Source organism: Ictidomys tridecemlineatus, chromosome 12, assembly GCF_052094955.1.
Source record: "Ictidomys tridecemlineatus isolate mIctTri1 chromosome 12, mIctTri1.hap1, whole genome shotgun sequence".
NCBI classification, from domain to species: Eukaryota; Metazoa; Chordata; class Mammalia; order Rodentia; family Sciuridae; genus Ictidomys; species Ictidomys tridecemlineatus.
In genome coordinates, this window is record NC_135488.1 from 40,514,070 (window position 1) to 40,534,068 (window position 19,999).

At 50.0% G+C, this 19,999-nt stretch overlaps 1 protein-coding gene across 32 annotated transcripts in view; it reads right to left on the reverse strand.

Moving 5' to 3' along the window:
* The window catches only part of LOC144369281 (uncharacterized), a 51,061-nt gene that overhangs the window by 7,807 nt on the left and 23,255 nt on the right, over positions 1 to 19,999 (reverse strand). For 24 of the 32 annotated variants that reach the window (XM_078028662.1, XM_078028659.1, XM_078028658.1 and 21 more), the window contains 7 exons: positions 17,323 to 17,510; positions 16,733 to 16,916; positions 8,948 to 9,160; positions 3,932 to 4,119; positions 2,821 to 3,026; positions 2,379 to 2,584; positions 1,195 to 1,309 (listed from right to left, as the gene is read on the reverse strand). In XM_078028662.1, coding sequence (XP_077884788.1) covers positions 1,195 to 1,309; positions 2,379 to 2,584; positions 2,821 to 3,026; positions 3,932 to 4,119; positions 8,948 to 8,989 — 757 coding nt within the window. In that variant the 5' untranslated portion in view covers positions 8,990 to 9,160; positions 16,733 to 16,916; positions 17,323 to 17,510. The remainder of the gene's footprint in view (positions 1 to 1,194; positions 1,310 to 2,378; positions 2,585 to 2,820; positions 3,027 to 3,931; positions 4,120 to 8,947; positions 9,161 to 16,732; positions 16,917 to 17,322; positions 17,511 to 19,999) is intronic. The other 8 variants (XM_078028647.1, XM_078028643.1, XM_078028641.1 and 5 more) reach the window with 4 other exon arrangements.

Below are 19,999 nucleotides of genomic sequence, written 5' to 3' on the forward strand. Positions count from 1 at the left end.
CCCTCTATGCACAGGAGGTCCCCTACAGGAACACCTTTCAAGGAAATAGCCCCTTGTACCCCAGACCCTCTTAGTTCACGCTGGACCCACCAAAGACAAACAGCTACACTTTGTATCTAGATTGGTCCCCCAAGACTCATGTGTTCAAGGTTTTCTCCCCACTGCAGCAATGATCACAGGTGGGTTTGGGGAAAAGCACTTGATGGTGGGTGCCTCCACCTTGCCAGTGGATTCATCCACTCATACAGGGCTACACTAATTGGAGGGGTATGGTTTGGAGGTGTGTTGAGCGTAGGTGGAGGATGTCCACAGCAGGGCTGTGCCATCCAGAGATATATATTTCTCTTGAGTTCCCCACTTCTGCATTTTCTCCTCATGAGTATAATTCTCATTCACATTTTTAATCAATTTATTGTTATACTTCTTGTTCGGCTTGTGTTTCTCCTTCTTGTTCTTGTTCTTCTTCATCTTCTCCTCATGCTTCTTCTTAAAGTCATCTTGACCTTCTTATTCATGGTCTCCTCCTTCAACTTATTTTCATTCTTCTACTCCTCCTTCTCCTCCTCCATGTCCTCCTTCTCCTCGTCCTCCTCCTCCTTGTCCTCCTCCTCCTCGTCTTCCTCCTCCTCCTCCTCTTTCTTCTTCTTCTTCTCCCTCTCTCTCTCTCTCTCTCTCTCTCTCTCTCTCTCTCTCTCTCCCTCTCTCTCTCTCCAAGAAGAGTTTACAAGCTGTGAAGGGTTCTATTCTACCACACTCTTCTCTCTAGAAATGGCCTCTGGTCCTAAGTGGACTCAGTTTGCAATGAATAGAAAGATTGGAAACCAGAAATGATTCTTCATTGAACTGCTTTTCTCATGTACTCAACTAGGTCAGGAAAGGTCGCCAAAGTAGGCACCCTGTGGTTGTCTGTCTTCTTTGACACAAGACAAAGAAGCCTCTCTTCTTGGCCCCTTGTGGATAATAGCTTTGCAATGCCTCCTCAGGCCAAGGAAAGAACACATGTTAGGCAGGTCCACAGCCCCTGGGGAACATGAAGAACCTGCAGATTTATGCCCCATCATTACACTTTGTTTTGTGCACAAGTCCCACAATACTCTTCCTGGGCATTGGGTCAATGCACACTGTGTTTTGGCTCCCAGGTATCGTGAGCCCACTGTGACTCACTGCTCCCTACCCTCTGATGGTTCCACTTACTCTGATGGTTCAAGAGAATTTGCAGAAGCTCGTAGTTTTCTGGGTTTTCCTGCTGGAGCAAGAATGCATCTAAGGCCCTGCGGATGATGACTGGAGCCCTGTCCTGGCAGGTCACCTGAGCAGGGTTGGAGAAAGCTCATCAGAGAGGGAATTTGGGAGTAGCTACCCAGAGGACAGTGCTCAAGGACAATCAGAGACAAGTGAGCTCTCAACACAAGGGCACCATCTTGATACCCTGCTACCTGAGGCCTTCATGTGATCATGTGGGGGTCTTCCTATGAGCCTCTAGTCCAATCTTGGTACAAGAGTTTGCTTCAACCTGCTATGCCCTACAGGGACAAGGGAATAAGGACCAAAAGGCTTTGTACAGACACACTCTAGTCCCATCAAGATGGGAGGAATGGTCCAGTGCACTTCCATATCCCTGCTCTGGTCTGGGATGCAGCTGCATTTTTGTATGGACCAGGCACAAACCCTAGTTGCTTTGGTCCTGACAGCCAGGGCACAACACACACTAGGACTCTTTAATGATAGGCATGGAAGCTGCTGGGCTCGAGAGTGTCAGTGCTTGCTAGGGTGTCAGGAGGTTCGGACCCAGCAGGTGCAGTGGTTCAACATAGCTCCCCTGGAAGTGGACACCAGAGTCTCATGATGGATACTCCACACCCAGGAAAATTCTGCAGAGAGAGCCGCTAAATCTCTATTTACATACATGCAAACTAGGACACTAATGGGCCCCTCCAAGGCCCCCAGTTCTCTGTGACCCACACCTACCCACCCTAATCATTCTACAATGGCTCCCTTCCCTTCAACCAGCAACATATCCCCTCCCACACACAAGAAAATGACTGCCAACTCCTGTGCTTCAACCTCCACGGTTCAATATACTCCTCCTCAATACCAAGGTCAGTAGAGGATGGCCTGTACCCTCGATATTTCTCTGACCTCCTCTGAACCCAGCACTCCTGCACTTCTGACCTGCACACCCCAAAACACGCAGGCCCATTCGCACCCAGACCTGGCATGCTGCTGCTCTCCCGCCTCTCTCTTGCTCACTTTCTGCTCTCCTTCCTGACCTTCCAGAAGCTCCAGTTCAAGAAGACAGGCCTAGTCCAAAGTGTTTGCTGTGGACTCGGTCTTCCCCACTGTGGGCTCCCAGGAGACTCCCCTGCTCGAAGACTCACCAGGATGCTCCTATACTGTGTTGTCCTTTCCTTTTCCAGGTAGACGTGAATGAGGCACCTGCCTCTCATCCGCTTGTTATATTGGGGCCTTGGGGAAGACCGAGTAGAGACCCCTGATGTCCTGGACTCTGGCTCTGCCCCTTCCCTGGGAGAAGGCTCTGGCTCTGGGGTTGGCTTAGGAGCCGTGACAGGAACTGAGCTTGTAGCTAGAGGAGAAAAGATGCCAACATGACTGCCTTGCCCTGACCTTCCCACAGACAGACAATAACTCTGCTGCCAGGAAGAACTCAGGCCCTTGGCCCACACAGGACCTCTTTGCAGACTGGGGTCACTTCCTGAATGGACAAAGGCTTGTCCTAATTTCCAGCCCAACACCAGGCATACAGACTCCCTGCAGTGGGACAAGAGTCGGACCTTTCCTCATATACCCTTAGGTACTCACCACAGTCCACCTGGCTCTCAGGCTTTGCCTGGCTTGATTTGCCATCTTCAATTGCGGCCAGGAGGTGGTGTGCTTGGTGTTCCAGGTTCAAGCCTCCCAGCAGGAGCCACATGGATAGCAGCTGCTGCAGACTCAGAAAGCCTGGAGGCTGATGGGAAGCCTCGGAGTAGAGGTTCACCCAGGTCCCCAGGAAGGAAGGTGAGGCACTGTGGGGAGGAAGGTGTGGAGTCAGCAAAACCCTGGCCTTGCCTTCACCACGGCCTCCAGAGAAAACCTCTGACCCTACACTGGGGAGAGCAGTCTTTCCTCAGCCTTCCCAAGTCAAATCACCTTGCAGGTCCCTATTCTGGAAACAGGAGCCCACCCTCTTGACCCCAAGCCCATTCCATGTTGAAGTTGGTCCAGGGGTCCACCATAGTCACTGAAGAGGACAACGTGCACTTATGCCCCATGGAGTCAGGGATGCAGTCACATGTAGGATATGTACTCATGGCACCTGCGGTTTGAGGCTGACCCCCATGAAAAGGGACAAAATGGCAGTCATTTGCACCCTATTTTTCAATGAATTATGAAACGTGACTGGAAACGTGTCTTCACACAGTGGGTGCTTTCTCCATGTTCATCAGTGAATGAGCCCAAACGGCTGATTCCCACATATCTCTGGGTGTGGGAGCCGCCATGTCCAAAGCCCCTGTCCAGCTATGTCCCAGCTAGGATGCTCTGTCCCACTATGGAAATTAACATGTCTTTATTAACCCAAAAGTGCTTTTCCCAAGGCCTGAGTTTTGAGACACCTCTGGCAGAGATCTACATTCTTCACAAAGCCAATATCACACCAGTGGTGCCCAGTGTGTGGGGACTGCTCCACGGACCTCTGTGGATCAGCTGGAGTCAGGATGCTTTCTCTGCCTGAGAGCGGAGTTCACTCCCCTTGCAAGGCTGTGGCAGGCACCTCCAGGACTCGTCCCATTTGGGACTGACATTCCACTATGAGTGTGGTCCTCTATGTCATTAGGTATCACAAACCTTTGGGTCCCTGAGAGGTACATGGCAGCCCCAAGACCCAGGCATGAGGGGGCTACACACTTGGGCTTGGTGGTCTGGTGCTTACCTTGGGAACAAGAGATCCAGCACCTGCTGGGTGGGGATGGAATCCCAGGAGATTAACCCCATGTTGCTGCTGAAATGTAGGTTCCTCCCACAAATGACAGGCAGGAGCTCATTCCTAAGCTGGTCCTGCCTGTAAGGTTCAAGGCTCTGTACCCTGAAGGGCTCCTCCGTGTTCTCATCATTTTCACCCTGGGTTGGGACCAAGAATGTTGGTTTAAAATGGAAATGGTGACAAACAGAAAAATGACTTGTGCCAATACACTAGAGTCAAAGCAGAATGGGACAGTTCCCATCAGTACAAACACACACACACACACACACACACACACACACACAGTCAGAATAGGAGTCCTGGGCCATTCATCAGGGATCAGATTAGAGGGCCTGCTGGGCTCACCTGCCCTGTGCTACTCACTGTTACTCTTGAGCTCCTCTGCGACAATCGCCAGAGGCTCTGGCGTCTAAGATGAAGCCTCACCCAGTGCATCCACAAAAGGGCTAGTTGGCCCCCCTGAGATTCCTGGGAGCCTGAGGCTCGGCATTGTTTGCAACCACAGGAGAACATCCTTCTCCCTCCAGTTTCTCCAACCAAATGAGCTCGGATGGCTTGGTCAGTTAAGTGGGTGCCTGGATACCAGGGTTCCATGTTCTGTTTGATCCATTGTCAAGGCAATGATGTCATTTCCTGTGCCCATACCTGAGCCTCTTTTCACATAAGACCACTTTCAAAAGCCCTATGAGCTGCTGATTTCTTCTCCATGCCTAAACATCTCAGGTGCGCAGGTGTTCACCAACAACTACCCAAACATCCACACCAGCATCTGCCCTGCTTGGTGCCACTAGAGTTCCAGCTTGGAGCCTTCAAAAATGCATTCACAACCAGTCCTTCCCTCTCAGCAGCTTTTGGACCCTGGTCCCATCATTGTGCAACTCATGCTGTGCCCAGTCTTTTCTGGAAAGTAGGGTAGCATCTAATCTCTAGGGTTTATTGTGTCTATTGGCCCATAACACCCTCTATTCTCTCTGAAACCAGAGATGGGACTCACAGGTGGCTAAAGCACAAATGTAGAGATGGGACAATCACAAGAAGGGCAGAGACAAAGAATGCACGCCAACTCAATCAGGCCTGTGTCCCACACAGGGACGTGGCCAATGTCCGTCCCATCGTGGCTGCAGTTCCCTCTCTACACCATGGCAAGTTGGAGGGGACTGAGATGCAGAGGCTGCTCCCCTCTGCCATACAACTTCCCAAGGCTTCTCCTAAGATTTCAAAAGGGCCAAGTGTGTCTAGTGTTGGGGTCTCACAGAGACTCCGAGGTACCACAGCATCCTGCTGCCCAGAACCGGTTCACCCCTCACCTCAAGGGGGCTCAGCCTCTGGATTCATGGGAATTGAAGTGGGTACAGGTGATGGGATATCACCTCCAAGACTGAGTTATGCCAAGTCCATGACCCCTGTCTGCATCCCTGTCTCCAGCACCACTCCCCTCTCTCTCTTTCCTCCCCAGAGCAAACAAATCCATTTAGCAAGTGTGTCCTGGGATAAAGACATGACAGTCACCCATCCTCTCATTGCAAAAACACTGAGGCTCAGCCAACATGGATCCTACCAGGAACACAGGCATAAACTCAGAGTCCAATCCTTCCAGCCCAGCCTCAGTGGATCCTGGACTCCCAGCCTCCTGAGTCAAGGAAACAGAGGTGCCTAGCCGAGCCACCTTGGATGCAGCCACACACAAACTGAACTCATCAATGCCCCTTGCTCTCAGTTGTGAGTAAGAGGGGAGGTGGTGTTTCACAACCCTGGACATCAAGTGCAGTCTCCAGGCTTTGGGGTGTGCCCTGGCCTCTCTCTATCTGCCCAGGCCCTCCAACTCACACTGGCCTTTTACCCAACCTCCTCCTAGGGCCAAACTCAATCCTGCCTCTCAATTTCTTCTGCCTTCCCCAACACACTGCTCCGCAAAATGAGCAGGGCTGGCTCTCTGTTATCATGCTGGTGTCAGCAGCAATGCCACCCCACTGACATCATTCTGAGTCCCAACCTAGGCACTCCAGCTGTCCTTGCCACATGTGGCCCTGTTTGGGCTCTGGCTCTTGCTCTTTTCTTTCATGTGCATGTGTTTTGAGGTTTTGAGTTTCTCCCACTGCAGAACTGCAGCTGTGGCAGGGTAGAGCTCATGAAGGTGACATTCTGAGCCACATCCAATCCCATCAGGACTGTGAACTGGGGTGATGCTGGAACACAGTGATGAGTGAACACATGGGAGGTGGTTGGACCCACCTTGCCTCTGAGTGGTTTCCTTTCAGGACAGGAATGTAGGGATAGGAGCCCCTGGCGTGGGAAGCTTTGCACAAGGCGTGACCACGGGCTCTTTCCTGGCAAAAACTGGCTCCACTCAGCATGGAGAGCACTGTCATTCCTGGTGGCTAACAACAGCCCTGGACCCCAGAAAGGAACCCACACTCAAGATGAACGTCTGAGTGTGCGTGTCCTCGAGGAAATGAGGTCTCCTGATCCCAGGTGCAAAGGGGTAAGTCCTCTAACTCCAGGGGCCATGAAGGGACATCTGAGATTCCCTTGTCCTTCTTTCCCTCTCTGAACCCATGGTGTCCTCACACTAACCACAGTTAGGACCCTGGCCTCATTCCCCAGTTGGGATCATTAGGCTCCATAAAGGACAGTCTCTAAGATGCTCAGTAAACCACCACCCTCTGCACAACCCATAACCCTATTCACCCAAGAGGCAAGAGGATTTCTATTCAGGAAAACCAGGACAGGGAGAGCCTTTCTCAAGGACACAAGGACATTAGTGAGTGAGGGAGTGATTAATGGATGGAGAACTATTTCCACCACCAACTTCCAGGAGCATATATGGCCCTTTGGGCACAGGTACGGACCCTTTTTTTCCAATCAACTTTTTCAGAGAAGTGAGGCTGCCTTCTAGATGGCACCTCCACACTAAGGGGGTCTCCTACTTCTTCCACATGTACATATTGCAACGGGCCTCCCACTGTGCATCTGAGAACACTCTGTGGGCATCTGTAGCCTTTCAAGACCCCAGAAACCATGCGGGCACCCCAGCACCAGCAGAGCATTTGTGCACATCACAACAATCACCCCGGGTGAGAACTCTCCGTTCCACTCTGTACTAGGCCCTGCCATCTGTACTGATCAGTCCAACCCCTCTCCTTCCTGTTTCTTGATTATACTACCATGGTTCCCACACATGGATGCCAGGGTGCTTGTGGCCCCCCCAACCATTTGAGTTCCGGGAACAGTGGAATGTGTTTGGGAACTTCTGGATGACGGGAAGTCCCACCCTCCAGGGTTTCATCTTCAATGTAATGAGTGCAGAGGGAGCCAGGAGGGCTCTGTCAGGTAGAGAGAGGTGGGAGCTGATGGAGCCTCAACTAAGGGCCCAGGACTCTGGGTTCAGAGCTGGTGTTATGTGGAATTGTTGAGGGACGTGAAGAAAACCCAGCTCACTGTACGCAGAGACAGCAGATGCCCTCACGTGGTCAGGCTGCTGTGCTAATCAGAGCCCCAAGATGTTCCATAGGTGTGCAGGTGGGGAACCCACGTGCCAGCCCAGGCTGTTCCTGAGCACCTCTACCTGGATTCGGAGCACGTGACTCTGCATCAGCGTCCTCACATCAATGTATCCCGGCCCCCCACCCCAAAAGTTCTCTCAGAGACAGTGAGGTTCCACTGCTCTGGACTTGCCCTTTTCTCTGGGATTCTGGGGACCCATTAATTAGGAGGTCACAACAATTCTCAGCACACAGGCTGAGCCTACTGAGATCCCAGGAGTATCCAGGCATTGCTTCTATTTATAGTCCATCATGTCCCACGACACTGTGGACACGTATTGCACTCACCTAAAGAAACCACCAGGCCCAGGGCCTTCGTGCCACTGGCCTGCAGACACCTGGAGGAACAGGCAACCTATAGGCTGCGTGGAACCAAAGACCCTAGATCCTGGGATCCCAGCTGGAAACACAGCTCATGTGCACACAGTCACCACTGTCACCGAGAGTGCAATTGAAACACCCGCAGAGTTAGCAGTGGACCTGATATGCCCACGAGTGGGGGTGAACTGCATCCCTTGAAAATGATCGTGTCCAGAGAAAGGCAAATTTTGTAGGATTTCACTTATCTCAGATTCTCAATTATCAGGTTCATAAAAAGATAAAGTACAATGTTCTTTTCCTGGGCCTCATGGGCACTAGAATTCTGCATTGATGGCAAGAGTATGTCCACGTGACTTCTGGAGATGCATGGTGGTGACGCCTATACACCAACATGAACATGCTTAATGCCACTCAACTGTGTCCTCCAAAATGGTTTAATTACAAAACAGATGTTCGGTGTCAATTACCACAATGTAAACCCTTGGGAGACTGCTGATTGACTCATCTTAGCGTAAGTCAATGAATAAAGGTCCTAAGGTGCGAAGCTACAAAATGAGGGATGAGCATGGATGAGGATGGGCGGGAGAATCCTCCCCCTCTAACACAATTAGGGAAGGATGTGCTGCCCTCAAGTGGCTGGGGGGCCTGGGATCCTGCCACAGAGGGGGATTCCAAACCTCACATCCCCTGACCCAGGCCAGAAGACCAGGTAGAGTCCAAGGACCCTGGGGTGGCCCAATGGCAATAAAGGTCAAAAGGAACTGGGATCTGCCTGGACCCTCAATCCCCTACTCTGAGCAGGGCTGCATTATGAGGCCAGAGGCCATCCATAGCAATCTGCCTTTACAGGAAAACAGGGACTGCAGGCTGCCTCTGGCTCACTGACTCAGGATGGTGTTTTCATAAAGCAAGACCACTTCCTCACATTTGACCAGCAGCTCATGCGCTGACAGCACAATGGCTGGCTTGACTCAGGCCCTGAGAAATGAAATAGAAAATTCATAGCAAACCCATCTTCAGCTCTTCCACATCATCAGGGGGTGTGATTCATTTCCATCAACAAAGATGTCTGAAATGATGTCTAAACATGCTGGGGACTCACCTCCGTGTGGAACTTTTCAGGAAAAAGGGGATCAAATCTCATGAAGCAACTCTTCTCTCCTCTAGCCCATGGGCAATGCAAGGAACCTGCATGTTACCAGAGGCTCACTCTCTCTTCTCATGTCTTCTGGAAAGGATTCATGAATGCTTCCTTCAAGGTGAAGCAGAAGCCTGCATTCCCAGCTGCACAGAAGTGTTTGACGGCAGTGTCTCCCTTAAAACCCAAGAAGAAAAACAGGTCATTAAACAGGCACATGGATTAGAGTACATGATCAATGATCCCTCCTCCCTGAAGCCTTCCACATGCCCACCTTCCACATTCACAGAGAAATGCTTGGCCATTCTCAAGACCAGGAGACCATGATGCTCATCACCAGGAAGTCAATAGGAACATGAACAGAGCAGCATGGATTGCACAAGGTGGCACACCAAGGATCTGCAGCACAGCTGCTAGAACACCAGAGCTGAACTTCAGTATTGACTTTCTGCCACCTGCCGAGTACGATGGTAATGTCAAGCACAACATGCAGATATGCAAGTAGTGGGTGACACGGTGCATCCATTCACAGAAGTGGGCAACATCTTCATTGGAACAAGGAAGTATCTTATCCTTACTCATCAAAATCATCACAAAGAATAAAATGGATGCAAGACTTCTCATTTCACTATCATGTAGCTGTTGGAATTCCCTATTAAATAATACCTCCTCCAAAATAAAAAATATCTCAGACATGTGTCAACTATTCAATGGATGACATTTTAAAAACTAGGCCTTTCCTTCATATTTATGTATGCTATAGCCCTGCCTAAGGCTCTTTGAGAAAGGAGCACATAGAATTGGATCTTTGAAAATCTCACATTTGCCGATAAATATTACCGACAATGTCAGGCATGGCGAAGTGAAAAGTGGGCCTTTGGATACTCAGAGAATGCTATGTTGTGAGATTGGTGTCTCTGACTCATAGACAGCATGTGGTTTCTATGAAAGCTGGTGAGGGAGCAGGAGTAACGAAGCTCATGGAACAGATGACCTCAGGGAATACTGACAGATAGGCCAAACTGGAGAACATGTTCCAGCTAACATTGGTATTTGGGCTCCTGAGCCCAGTCCTGTTTTAAAAAAAGTTGCAGACAGGCAGTGTTCATGTACAAAATGTCTACCATGTAAAAGTGGGTAATTGAAATGTCATCTAGGTACACATCTGATAGAATGGTCTGCCAACCTATGAATTTCATTCTAACAAATAAAAAGAAAAACACAGACATGAGACATAAAGATAAAACCTTGTCTTCACCAGGATGCCTAAAAATAAGTTTTATTTGCCTCATGCAAAGAGCTTTCAATAGAACTTCTGATTTCTGAATGAACCCATTCAATTTTATAATGCACAGATCATAAGGTTTTCTTTACAGAATATTCTCTTCTTCTTCTTCTTAAAGCCTCACATAGAAAATGTCTCAAAGGACATAGGAGGGGAATGACCCAAAGGATGAGAGAATGGCTGGAACCGTTCTCAAATGTGCCCATGTAGCCTAAAGTTTGAAGGCACCTGATTGTACTCTAAAACAATGATGGACCTATTTGATCCATTAATTAATAAATAGCACCGCTTTACCACTTGAACCAAATCACAGAAAAATGGAAACAGATGATCGAATTCCTCTTCTCCCATCACCTCCTGGCCCAGACTCTCCCCAGAGGTGGCTCTGGTCATCTGTCTTTTAGGGAGTCACCCGTGGTCCCCTATCTCTCAGAAAAGAAAATCACCTCAGCTACTGTCCCTAAAGCCAAGTGATGGCTGCGGTTTCCACACTGTGTGGATCTGGAGAGATGCACAGTGCCGCTGGACCAGCCTATGTTCAGGGCTGTGTCTGTGTCCCACAGCTGAAACATGTGGTCCAGGGTCTTCTTTCCACCCACAGGTCCTAAGAACTTGCAGTCAGCACGTGCCTCCTTATTCACTGTGGCCACAGACTTCCTGCCAATGGCCATTGCATTGTACACGTCTTATAATTTAACACGGCATTGAAATGAACTTCCTTCTGGGAGCTTCCCAGGGCACGTCCCAAGACCTGAATTTCTGTGTTGTAGGGAGCATAGCATTCGTGCATTTTTTAAGTTTCATGGATAATGTTAAATGTGCCTCCAAAGTGCATGAAAAAAGCTTATCTTCCTATCCCCTCCCAGCACATATTATCAACATCCTTAATTTTGGTAAAAAATTAATAAATATAACACATCATTTGAGCCTGTGTTCACCTTCTTGCCAGCTGTGTTCCAGTGACCTCCTCCCGTGCATAGTGCTCATCTGTGTTTCTCCTCGTGCCTCCTGTTCTACTGGGTTGCCATTTCCTCCCAATCGGTCCCTCTGTTTTGACAATGTTTGGGGCATATTTCGTTGGAGAGTAGTTTCTAACGTGGATGGTCAATTGAACCATCTTGACAGCTTTGGGTTTTGAGGATTGAAGCCAACCCTCCCCATTTCTAGCCCACAGCCTCTTCTCCTAGATTTCTACCAGTATTCCAGTAAATATTTCATTGAATTTGGTTGGTCTCTGTGTCTGGTCCTGCAAGACTTAGGTCCTGCACTTGCTAGCAGGGACATTGTGCTTTCTGGTTTGTTGTGTTGGCTTCTTGGGGACACTGTGAGGGTCAGGTAGGCAAGGCAGGTAGAGTGGCTGGCCTAGAGCATGGCCCAGAGGGAGCGTTTGATCAACATTATTTGTAAAATGACAGCTGTCAATTATCACAACCAACATGAAAGGCCATCCTAATAATCATCATTATGAAAATATTGGTCACAATAATGTTTTCTACTTCTATGGTACAACTGTATTATACTCTCCATGAGTGAGGTCACAGGCCATGTGTCATTGTGTGCCTGCTTCTGTCACTTAGCCTGGAGGCCCCTGGCATAGTTTGTGCTTCAGGACTGGAAGATCTTTTGCGATACAGTTTTCAAGTGGCCATTGGTCGCCTGATGGTACTCCATGGGGTCATCTGAGCCTGGCTTGCATCTGGCTCCTGCAACCAACATCCTGTTTTGCTAGAAACTCCATCGAAAGAGGCTTGGAACTCCTGCTCTCGTGTTCATCTCTGAGGTTCTGCCATTTCTTCTCAGATGGCTCCATCTCCAAACCTTTCAACCCCCTCCTTTGCTCCAGGGCTTTGAAGCGGTTTCTTTGGAAGCTTCTGCACAGGGTTAAGGACAAGCCATTCCTCACATGCTCCTTCAACAGGAGGAAGAGAGGGACCAGAGGGGCCACAGGGAGCAACCTCCTGCTCTGTTCCAGGCAGCCACTTCCAGGCTGGGGCTGCAGCCTGGGGCTCTCAGGACGGCTCTGGCTAAGGGGGAAGCCCTACCCAAGCCTGGGTCACAGCCTCCCATGCCCCAGGGAAGCTGGTGAGCACTGGTGGAGGGTGGAGGGGAAGGCTTGCACCCCAGGAGTCGGGTCTGGACAGCATTCAGGTGGGAAGAGACCACTGGTCACCAAGGGGATGTGAAGCAGGGGGTGACCCAGGGCAGCCATGAGATCTCCTCTAAAGACCACTGTGGTCCCAGCAGTACAAAGGGACTGAGTGACATTATTACTCTTCCCTGTGTTAAGGACAGAGGTGTGGAAGGGATTCCTGAGAGTCACAGAAAACGTGGCTCACAGGTTTCATTTTGCCATCTAGGAGTGACTTTGGCCGCACTGGTGGCAATTCCCCGGACCTTTGATGAGCCCCCTGGCATCCTCCCAGTGAGTCCTCCCAGGCCCAGTCTCAGGGGCAGACAGCTGCTCTGACTGCTCTCCCTGGACCTGAGGATCACATGGGGTTTTGAAATTCTTTTTGTTGCCGCACTGGGCATTGAACCCAGGGCCTTGCACATGCTAGGCAAGTGCTCTACCGCGGAGCTCACCCAGCCCTGAGGGTGACAGGTTTGGAGAGCATTTGCTAACTGAGTCTTGGTGAGGTGAATCCTCAAAGCCCTGAAGTCAGCACGTTTCTCTACCAGCTGCGTTTGCAGGGTTAAGATCTTAGCTTGAGTTTTGTTTTCCCTTATTTCTTCACTTCTCTCTCTTTTGGTACCAGGGGTTGAACCAAGGGGTGCTTTACCACTGAGCCACATCCCCAGCCCTTTTTAAAATACTTCGTTACAGACAGTGTCTCTCTGAGTTGCTCAGAGCCTCACTAAATGGCTAAGGTTGGCTTCAAACATGCCATCCTCCAGCCTCAGCCTCCAGAGTTGCTGAAATTACAGGCATGCACCACTCACTGCCCCCCAGCTCTGCACTATTCTTAATCAGAGAACCTGTGGGGCTATGTTTACTAGGTATGAATTGAGTTGCCCTCCAGAGAAGAGAAAAAGTAACAAAGCACTGCTGTGTGGGCAAATCAGGGATGACCCCAGAACAGGGTCAGCTTTCTCTCCAAGGAAACCCCACTGCCAAAAAGGAGCCCCTTGGCCAACGCAGTGGTGCACTCCTGGAATCCCTGCACCTCAGGAGGCTGAGGCAGGAGGATCAAAAAGTTCAAAATCAGCCTTAGCAATGGAAGGCACTAAGCAAATCAGTGAGACCCTGACTGTAAATCAAATTCAAAATTGGGCTGGGGATGGGGTTCAGTGGTCAAGAATCCCTGAGATCAATCAGCGGTACCACCCCCACACCCCCACCCCCCGTGAAATAAAAGAGCCTCTGCTAAGGACTTCCACGTTGGGTGAGGCAGCTGCCTGCAGTGGGTGTCCTGCAGAATGCAGTCAATCTCCCCAGGCCTGGGCTGTCGGGAGGGGTTGGCCCGGAGACCAGGGGTTAGCCCCCAGCTAATGATCACTTGGTATTGTGGTTTGGATGTCAAATGTCCCCATTGCCCATGTGCTAAAAGCTTGGTCACCAGCCTGTGGCCCTTGGGACATAATGGAAACTTTAGTAGGTGGGGCCTCCTGGAAGGAATGAGATCATTAGGGGTGTGACCTTGAGGGGGATATTGGGACCCAGCCCAGTCCTACCCACCCTCTTCCCAGTTACCCAGAGATGAGCAGCCTCCTCTGTCATGTGCTCCAGCTGCCAGGATGTCCTACTGTGCTGTCACAGGCCCAAAGCAACAGGGCTAAAGTGCCATGGACTGAGACCTATGCAGCCATGAGCCAAAAGAAACCCTGTTTCCTTTTAAGGGGATTCTCTCAGATGCTTTGTCACAGCAACAGAAAGCTGACAGCACCCTTGGTCTGTGCCCCTGCTTTATAGATGGGGATGCTGAGGGCCCACAGGAAGCCGAGAAGCCCCAGGTCACATGGTCCTGTAAAAACAACTATTATCCATTCATTCACTGACTACATGGCAGGAGCTGGACTCCAGATCTCAGTGTTTGAAAAAGTTGTGTTTTCTTCCTGCCCCTTAGTCCCTTGCTCTCTCTTTTTGTATGAATCCAAGAAGGACCTTCAGGAGATTGCAATGCCACCCAGTCATCCTAGCCAACTTTGTACTTGAACATGAAGTTCATGGGATGTTTCTGCTTCACATTGTGTTAGTCACTAGTCATCAGAGAGCTCTCTGTTTTCACCTACAGAGTGCCACCCCACTTCCCTGCTGCAAGGGCTCTTCCTGCCAGGTCACCTGCTGGATGGAGGGCACTGCCCAGTGCCCTAGATCTCTCCTGAATGTCCTGTGACCAACCCACTGCAGGCCAGGCAGACATCCATAGAAAAAACAGCGAGAGGGTCTAGCGCCCCCTGCAGAAAGCACCCCCTTCCTCGTACTGTTATATAGATGCCCACAGAACATTCCCCAAACCTGCAGCAGCTTGGACTGCATCCAAATGCAACCACAGGCCGAGCACAGTGGCACCCACCTGTGATAGAGTGACTCAGGAGGCTGAGGCAGGAGGATTGTGGGTTTGAGGCCAGGTTTAGCAACTTATTGAGGCACTGTCTTAAGATAAAGAATTAAAAGGGCTGAGGATGTAGCTCAGTGGCAGAGCCCCTGGTCCAATCCCCAGTACCAAGAGGAGGTGGAGATACCAGAGATGGGAACTTCTGAGTTGGGTCAATGATAACTCCAAGTCCAAGGAGACTGAATGCACAGGGGAAGCTTTAACCCGCAAAAGAAAAGGAGGCAGGGAGCTTCAGCTCCAGGTAAAGGACTAGGAATTGAACCCGGGTGCCTTACCACTGAGCACACCCCAATCCTTTTTATTCTTGTTTTGAGAAGGGGTCTTGCTACGTTGCTGAGGGTCTCACTAAATCACCAAGGTTGACCTCAAGTGATCCTCCTGCCTCAGCCTCCCGAGAATCTCTGGGATTACAGGCATGCACCACCAAGCCCAGCAGGAAAGGAACTTTTATCAGTGCAGCCACATGGGGAAGGCAAGGGGACCCACATCTTAGCCTGTCTTCAGGGAGTGACAATGACTTGGAGCTTTTATAGAAAGGGGAGTGAGGGCAACGGCTTGGGCTTTGCACAGCTGCCAAAGCAGGTGGTCCTGACCAGGTGAGGTCTGTCCATCTTCCCAGGATTGGCCAGGTGCTGCCTTGTCAGGAGAGCTGTGTCACCTGCTTTGGCTCTCAGATGCACATCAATCAGACCTTGTTCCTGGGACATGAAACAGACTGCATGGGGGCGGGGGTCTGGATTCTGAATGAAGAGCAACTTCATTCTGCTGAAAATAGAGACGGGCTGCAACCCCCACGCCCACCTCAGGAGCCAGGAAAGCTAAGATGGGTCCCACCCTTCCTCAGGCCTGGGCACAGACCATCTGCCTAGGCATTTTCTGTGTTTTTCCCATTTTTGCTTTTCTTCAAGCCAAGGAAATTCACGGATGTAGATCACTTGGGTTTTGTTTCTATAAACTGTAACCACTTCTGTGGGTCAGGGGCTTCTTCCAAGCCTTCTGGCTGCTTCTCCCGAGTTTGATCAAAGTTCTTCATTTTTTCCTGTTTCTTTCTTTCTTTTTTTTCTTGCCTGTTCCTTGTGCTGGTGGGCACTGATGCAGCCAGCAGGGTCCAGTAACAAATCCAAGGTGACTCAGGCAAAGGGGATGGATGGGCCATATATTGAGGCAGAGATGCTGCCCTTCTAATTCTGCTTTTATCCATCCATTGGATGTCGGCGGGTAGAGGTGGAGGGCTGGAGTCCTCCTTACAAACTCCCCAAGACTCAAGTCAGCAAACACTGAAAGCCCTGTCGCCCTCAGGGACAGGGCCCCAGACAGTTCCTCGGTGCCTCCCAAAGGCTGCCAAGGGAGAAGTCACTTGGGGCCCGACTCCAGGAGGATAATCATGGGGCGGGACAGGGGGACTTCAGGTAAAAAGCTGCAGCCAGCTCGCCGTAGGACCCCAGCCCTCACCAGCCCCACCGCTTTCCTGGACAGAAAGGTTTCCTCGAGCATCCTCACTGGGTGTCCCTGCAGCAGGGCCCCAAGACTGCCCTGGAAAGGGATCTGTCAGGTGGGAGCGACCGATTTCCCTGATATATGCTGCTCAGCACCAGTATCCCCTTCTCTAGGCTCGGCAGAGTCCCCTGAACCTGCAATGTGCCCAGATGTGCCTGGCCTGCAGCCCTGGCTCTGAACCAGCCTCGTGGAACACTGGGTGCACAGTGGAGGCCCGTGAGGAGTGTCCTCCTCCCAGTGCGCACCTCCTACTCATCCCTTGGCACATCCCCAACCCTCGTTGCTCCCGGGACCCCTCAACTTTCTTTCCAAAGGCCTTGGAATCCCCAAAGGATTGATGCATGAGGGAAGGGACCTGCATCTGGGGGCAGAGACCTCGCTTTAGCATCATGTTGCCTACGTGGTACTTACACCCCTGAAGATCTCGCCCAGCATTTGAAGCAGGATCGATTTAGCCACGCAGCAGGTAAGCACTGATAAGCTCAAAACATTGCATAGACAGGAAAGAGATTTCTTCTGCAATCAATTTCTACATCATAGTCTTCAGTAAAGGAAGAGACCACTTGGGGGCTTCTCTGTCACCTGTTGGTTGTAGCTAATTTCAAAAAACAGTTTCAATGAAGGGCAGCAACCTGCACATTTCAAGGACACTCTGCTGAGTTCCAATACTATGCATCAGCTGTGAGGGCACCACAATCAATATAAACAACATGTCTATCACCCTAAAAGTTTCCTCCTGCCTCTCTGCAATCCCTTCAAACCTCCACCATCCCCCCTCACATCTCCAGGTGACCCCTGATCTGCTTTTTGTTACTATATACTTTCTAGAAGTTTCAATAAACGGAATCATACAGCATGTTTTATTTTTTTTTTAAATCTGGCTTCTTTCAACATAATTATTTTGAGCATCACCAAGGTTAAGTGCCAATAGCTCACCCTTTCCTATTTTTGAGTGATCAACTGTCTCTTAAGGTGGGCCTGGGGAGTCTGCATCCACTCACCTGCTGATAGACATCTACACTGTTTCCAGTTCTTGTCTATAAACAAAGCTGCTATGAAAATGTGTATACTAGTCTTGGCAAAGGCAGGTTGTAATTGATGGATTTCTGGAGGCTCAGTAGGCAAGTTGAATATTGAAAACTCCAGGGAGGGAACCCAGTGGGCAGAGCTTGTTCTGCAGAGTGAAGTCCTGAGTTTAACCGCCAGCACCAAAAAAAAAAAAAAAAAAAAAGAAAAGAAAGAAAAGAAAAGAAAAAAGAAAGAAAGAAAGAAACAGAAAAAAGAAAAAGAAAAACTCAGAACCACCGCCAGATCATAGGGGCCCTCCACCTTTGTGGGTTTCACCTGCAGGAGTTCAGTGTTCCCACTGAGACTGTCTCCAGGTTCCTCATGTTTCTGGACCTTTCTGACATACGCCAGAGCATTCTGTTCCTAAAAAGGCTGCCCTCTAGAGAAACTGCTTTATCAGAGTCTGAACAACAGGGAATCACCAGAGCCTGTGTCACCTGGGGGAAGGCAGGCACCCAGCTCCAGCACCCTGAGTCCTGCTGTTCCACCTAAGAGGGCAACAGGGAGAAGCACTGGGGACATTCCCAGCCCAGGATGCAGGCTCAGGAGACAGGGACCCGCTGGAGGGGCCACAGAAAGCTTGCCTCTCACTCCTGGACACTCCCCAAGGCCTATTTCCAGGAGCTCCCTTCCCCAGTGCTAGAGTTACAAGGCAGACTAAAAGGCAAAGGCCTGAGAGAGGAGCAAGCACAGACACTAGACTCCCACCAGGAGGGATGCTGGGACCCTCAGACCAGGAACCCCTCAAACAACCACGACTAACCTGCCAAGGGCTCTAAAGGAAAGACGGAGAACAGGCAGGAGCAGAGGGGACAAGGCAGAAAGAGATGGAGACACAAAATGGTGGGACACAAATGAGGAAGAGCTTTGATGAGCTCATTAACACACTGGACTCCACTGAGCAAAGAATGTCTCAGCTTCCAAAACAGGAAAGCAAAGCAAGATAGGGAGAGGGAGAGGGAGAAGAGGGAGAGGGAGAGGGAGAGGGAGATGAGGGAGACAGGGAGAGGGAGACAGGGAGAGGGAGATGGAGAGGGAGATGGAGAGGGAGAGGGAGAGAGAGAAGGAGGGGGCAACAAGAAAGAGGGAGACAGGGAGAGGGAAAGGGAGACATGGAGAGGAGTGGGGGAGGAGAAGGGAGAGGTAGAGGGGGAGAGGGGGAGATGGAGAGGGAAAGGAGGAGAGGGAGAGGGAGAGAGGCTGAGGGGGAGGGAGACAGGGAGAGAAAGAACCAACATCTAAGAACTGTGGGAAGATAAGAGGTGTCATGTAGACAAGATGGGAATCCAAGGAAGAGAAGAGGAGAACTTCCCAAATTAGTACCAAATCAAAGTGGCTCAGAGAACTTCAAGCAGAAGGAACAACAAAACAACTCCACCCAGCCTCAGCCTCCAGGAATCCAAACTGCAGCACCAAGAGAAAGCCAAGCCAACACCAAAACAGAACCACCATCAAACACACACACCCTAAAGGGGCCAGAGGAAGAAGCCCGCCCTCTGGGAACAGAGACACAATATATCCAACTGCTCAGAAAGTATTCAAGGAAGAGCTCAGAGCAAAACACTTAGAAGTGTTGAGGTGAAAGCCCCCCAACCTACAGCCATGTCCTGAAAACTCAGCCTCAGAGTGAAGAGAAATAGAGACTCTCAGACACACCACGGAGGGACTGTGTCACCAGGAAGCTGCCTGGCAAGAAATGATAAAAGAAGTCCTTTAAAGACAAGGACCATGATCCCGGCCAGAAAGAGACTTACATAAAAAAGAAAAACAACTTAAGTTTTCTTGGATAAGTTTGTTCAGAACAAAATTAACAAATGTCCTCGATGAGAACTGTACATGTACATGTGAGATGACAGTGTGACGCGGGGTGGCAGAAGCACCAGGAATGCTTTGTTGCTGTGAGGTACTGACACCAGTCTCGACCCGGCAGTGTCATCCGAAAGTGGACCTGGGTTAGTTATCAGTATACACTACAACCACTAAAAAAGGTTTTTAAAAAGAAGTATAACAGGTGTGCTGAGAAATGTGAGTAGATGGAATCAAAAGGCAGGAAAAGAAGAGACAGAACCAGGGCAATTACACAGAACGGTACCAAGCATAGCAGATGCTATTTCAACTGGATCAATAATCACATTATACGTCAGGGGCCTAAACGGACCAATTATCACAGATTATCAGAGGGGTTCAAAAAACAGGTTCCAACCCTTTGGTGTCTAGAAGTCCACTTAAAATATACAGTAGTACCCCCACCCAGGGATACATCCCGAGACTCCCAGTGGATGCCTGAGCTGCAGATGGCACTGAGCCCTATATACACTGTTTCCCCCTATATCTACATTCTTATGACTGTTATAAATTAGGCACAGGAGGAGATTGACAATGGTAACTAATAGTAAAATAGAATAATTTTAACATAATTCAATAAACTTCCCACCATCGTTCCCCTTAAGCTTTAAGTAAAATCAGGGGTATGTGAGTGTCAGCAGTAATACTGCAACAGTCCATCTGATAACCAAGATGGCTACCAAGAGTGAGTAACAGGCAGGGAGCGTATACAGTGTTGACACACTGGACAAAGGGACAATTCATACCTCAGGGGGACAGTGTGAG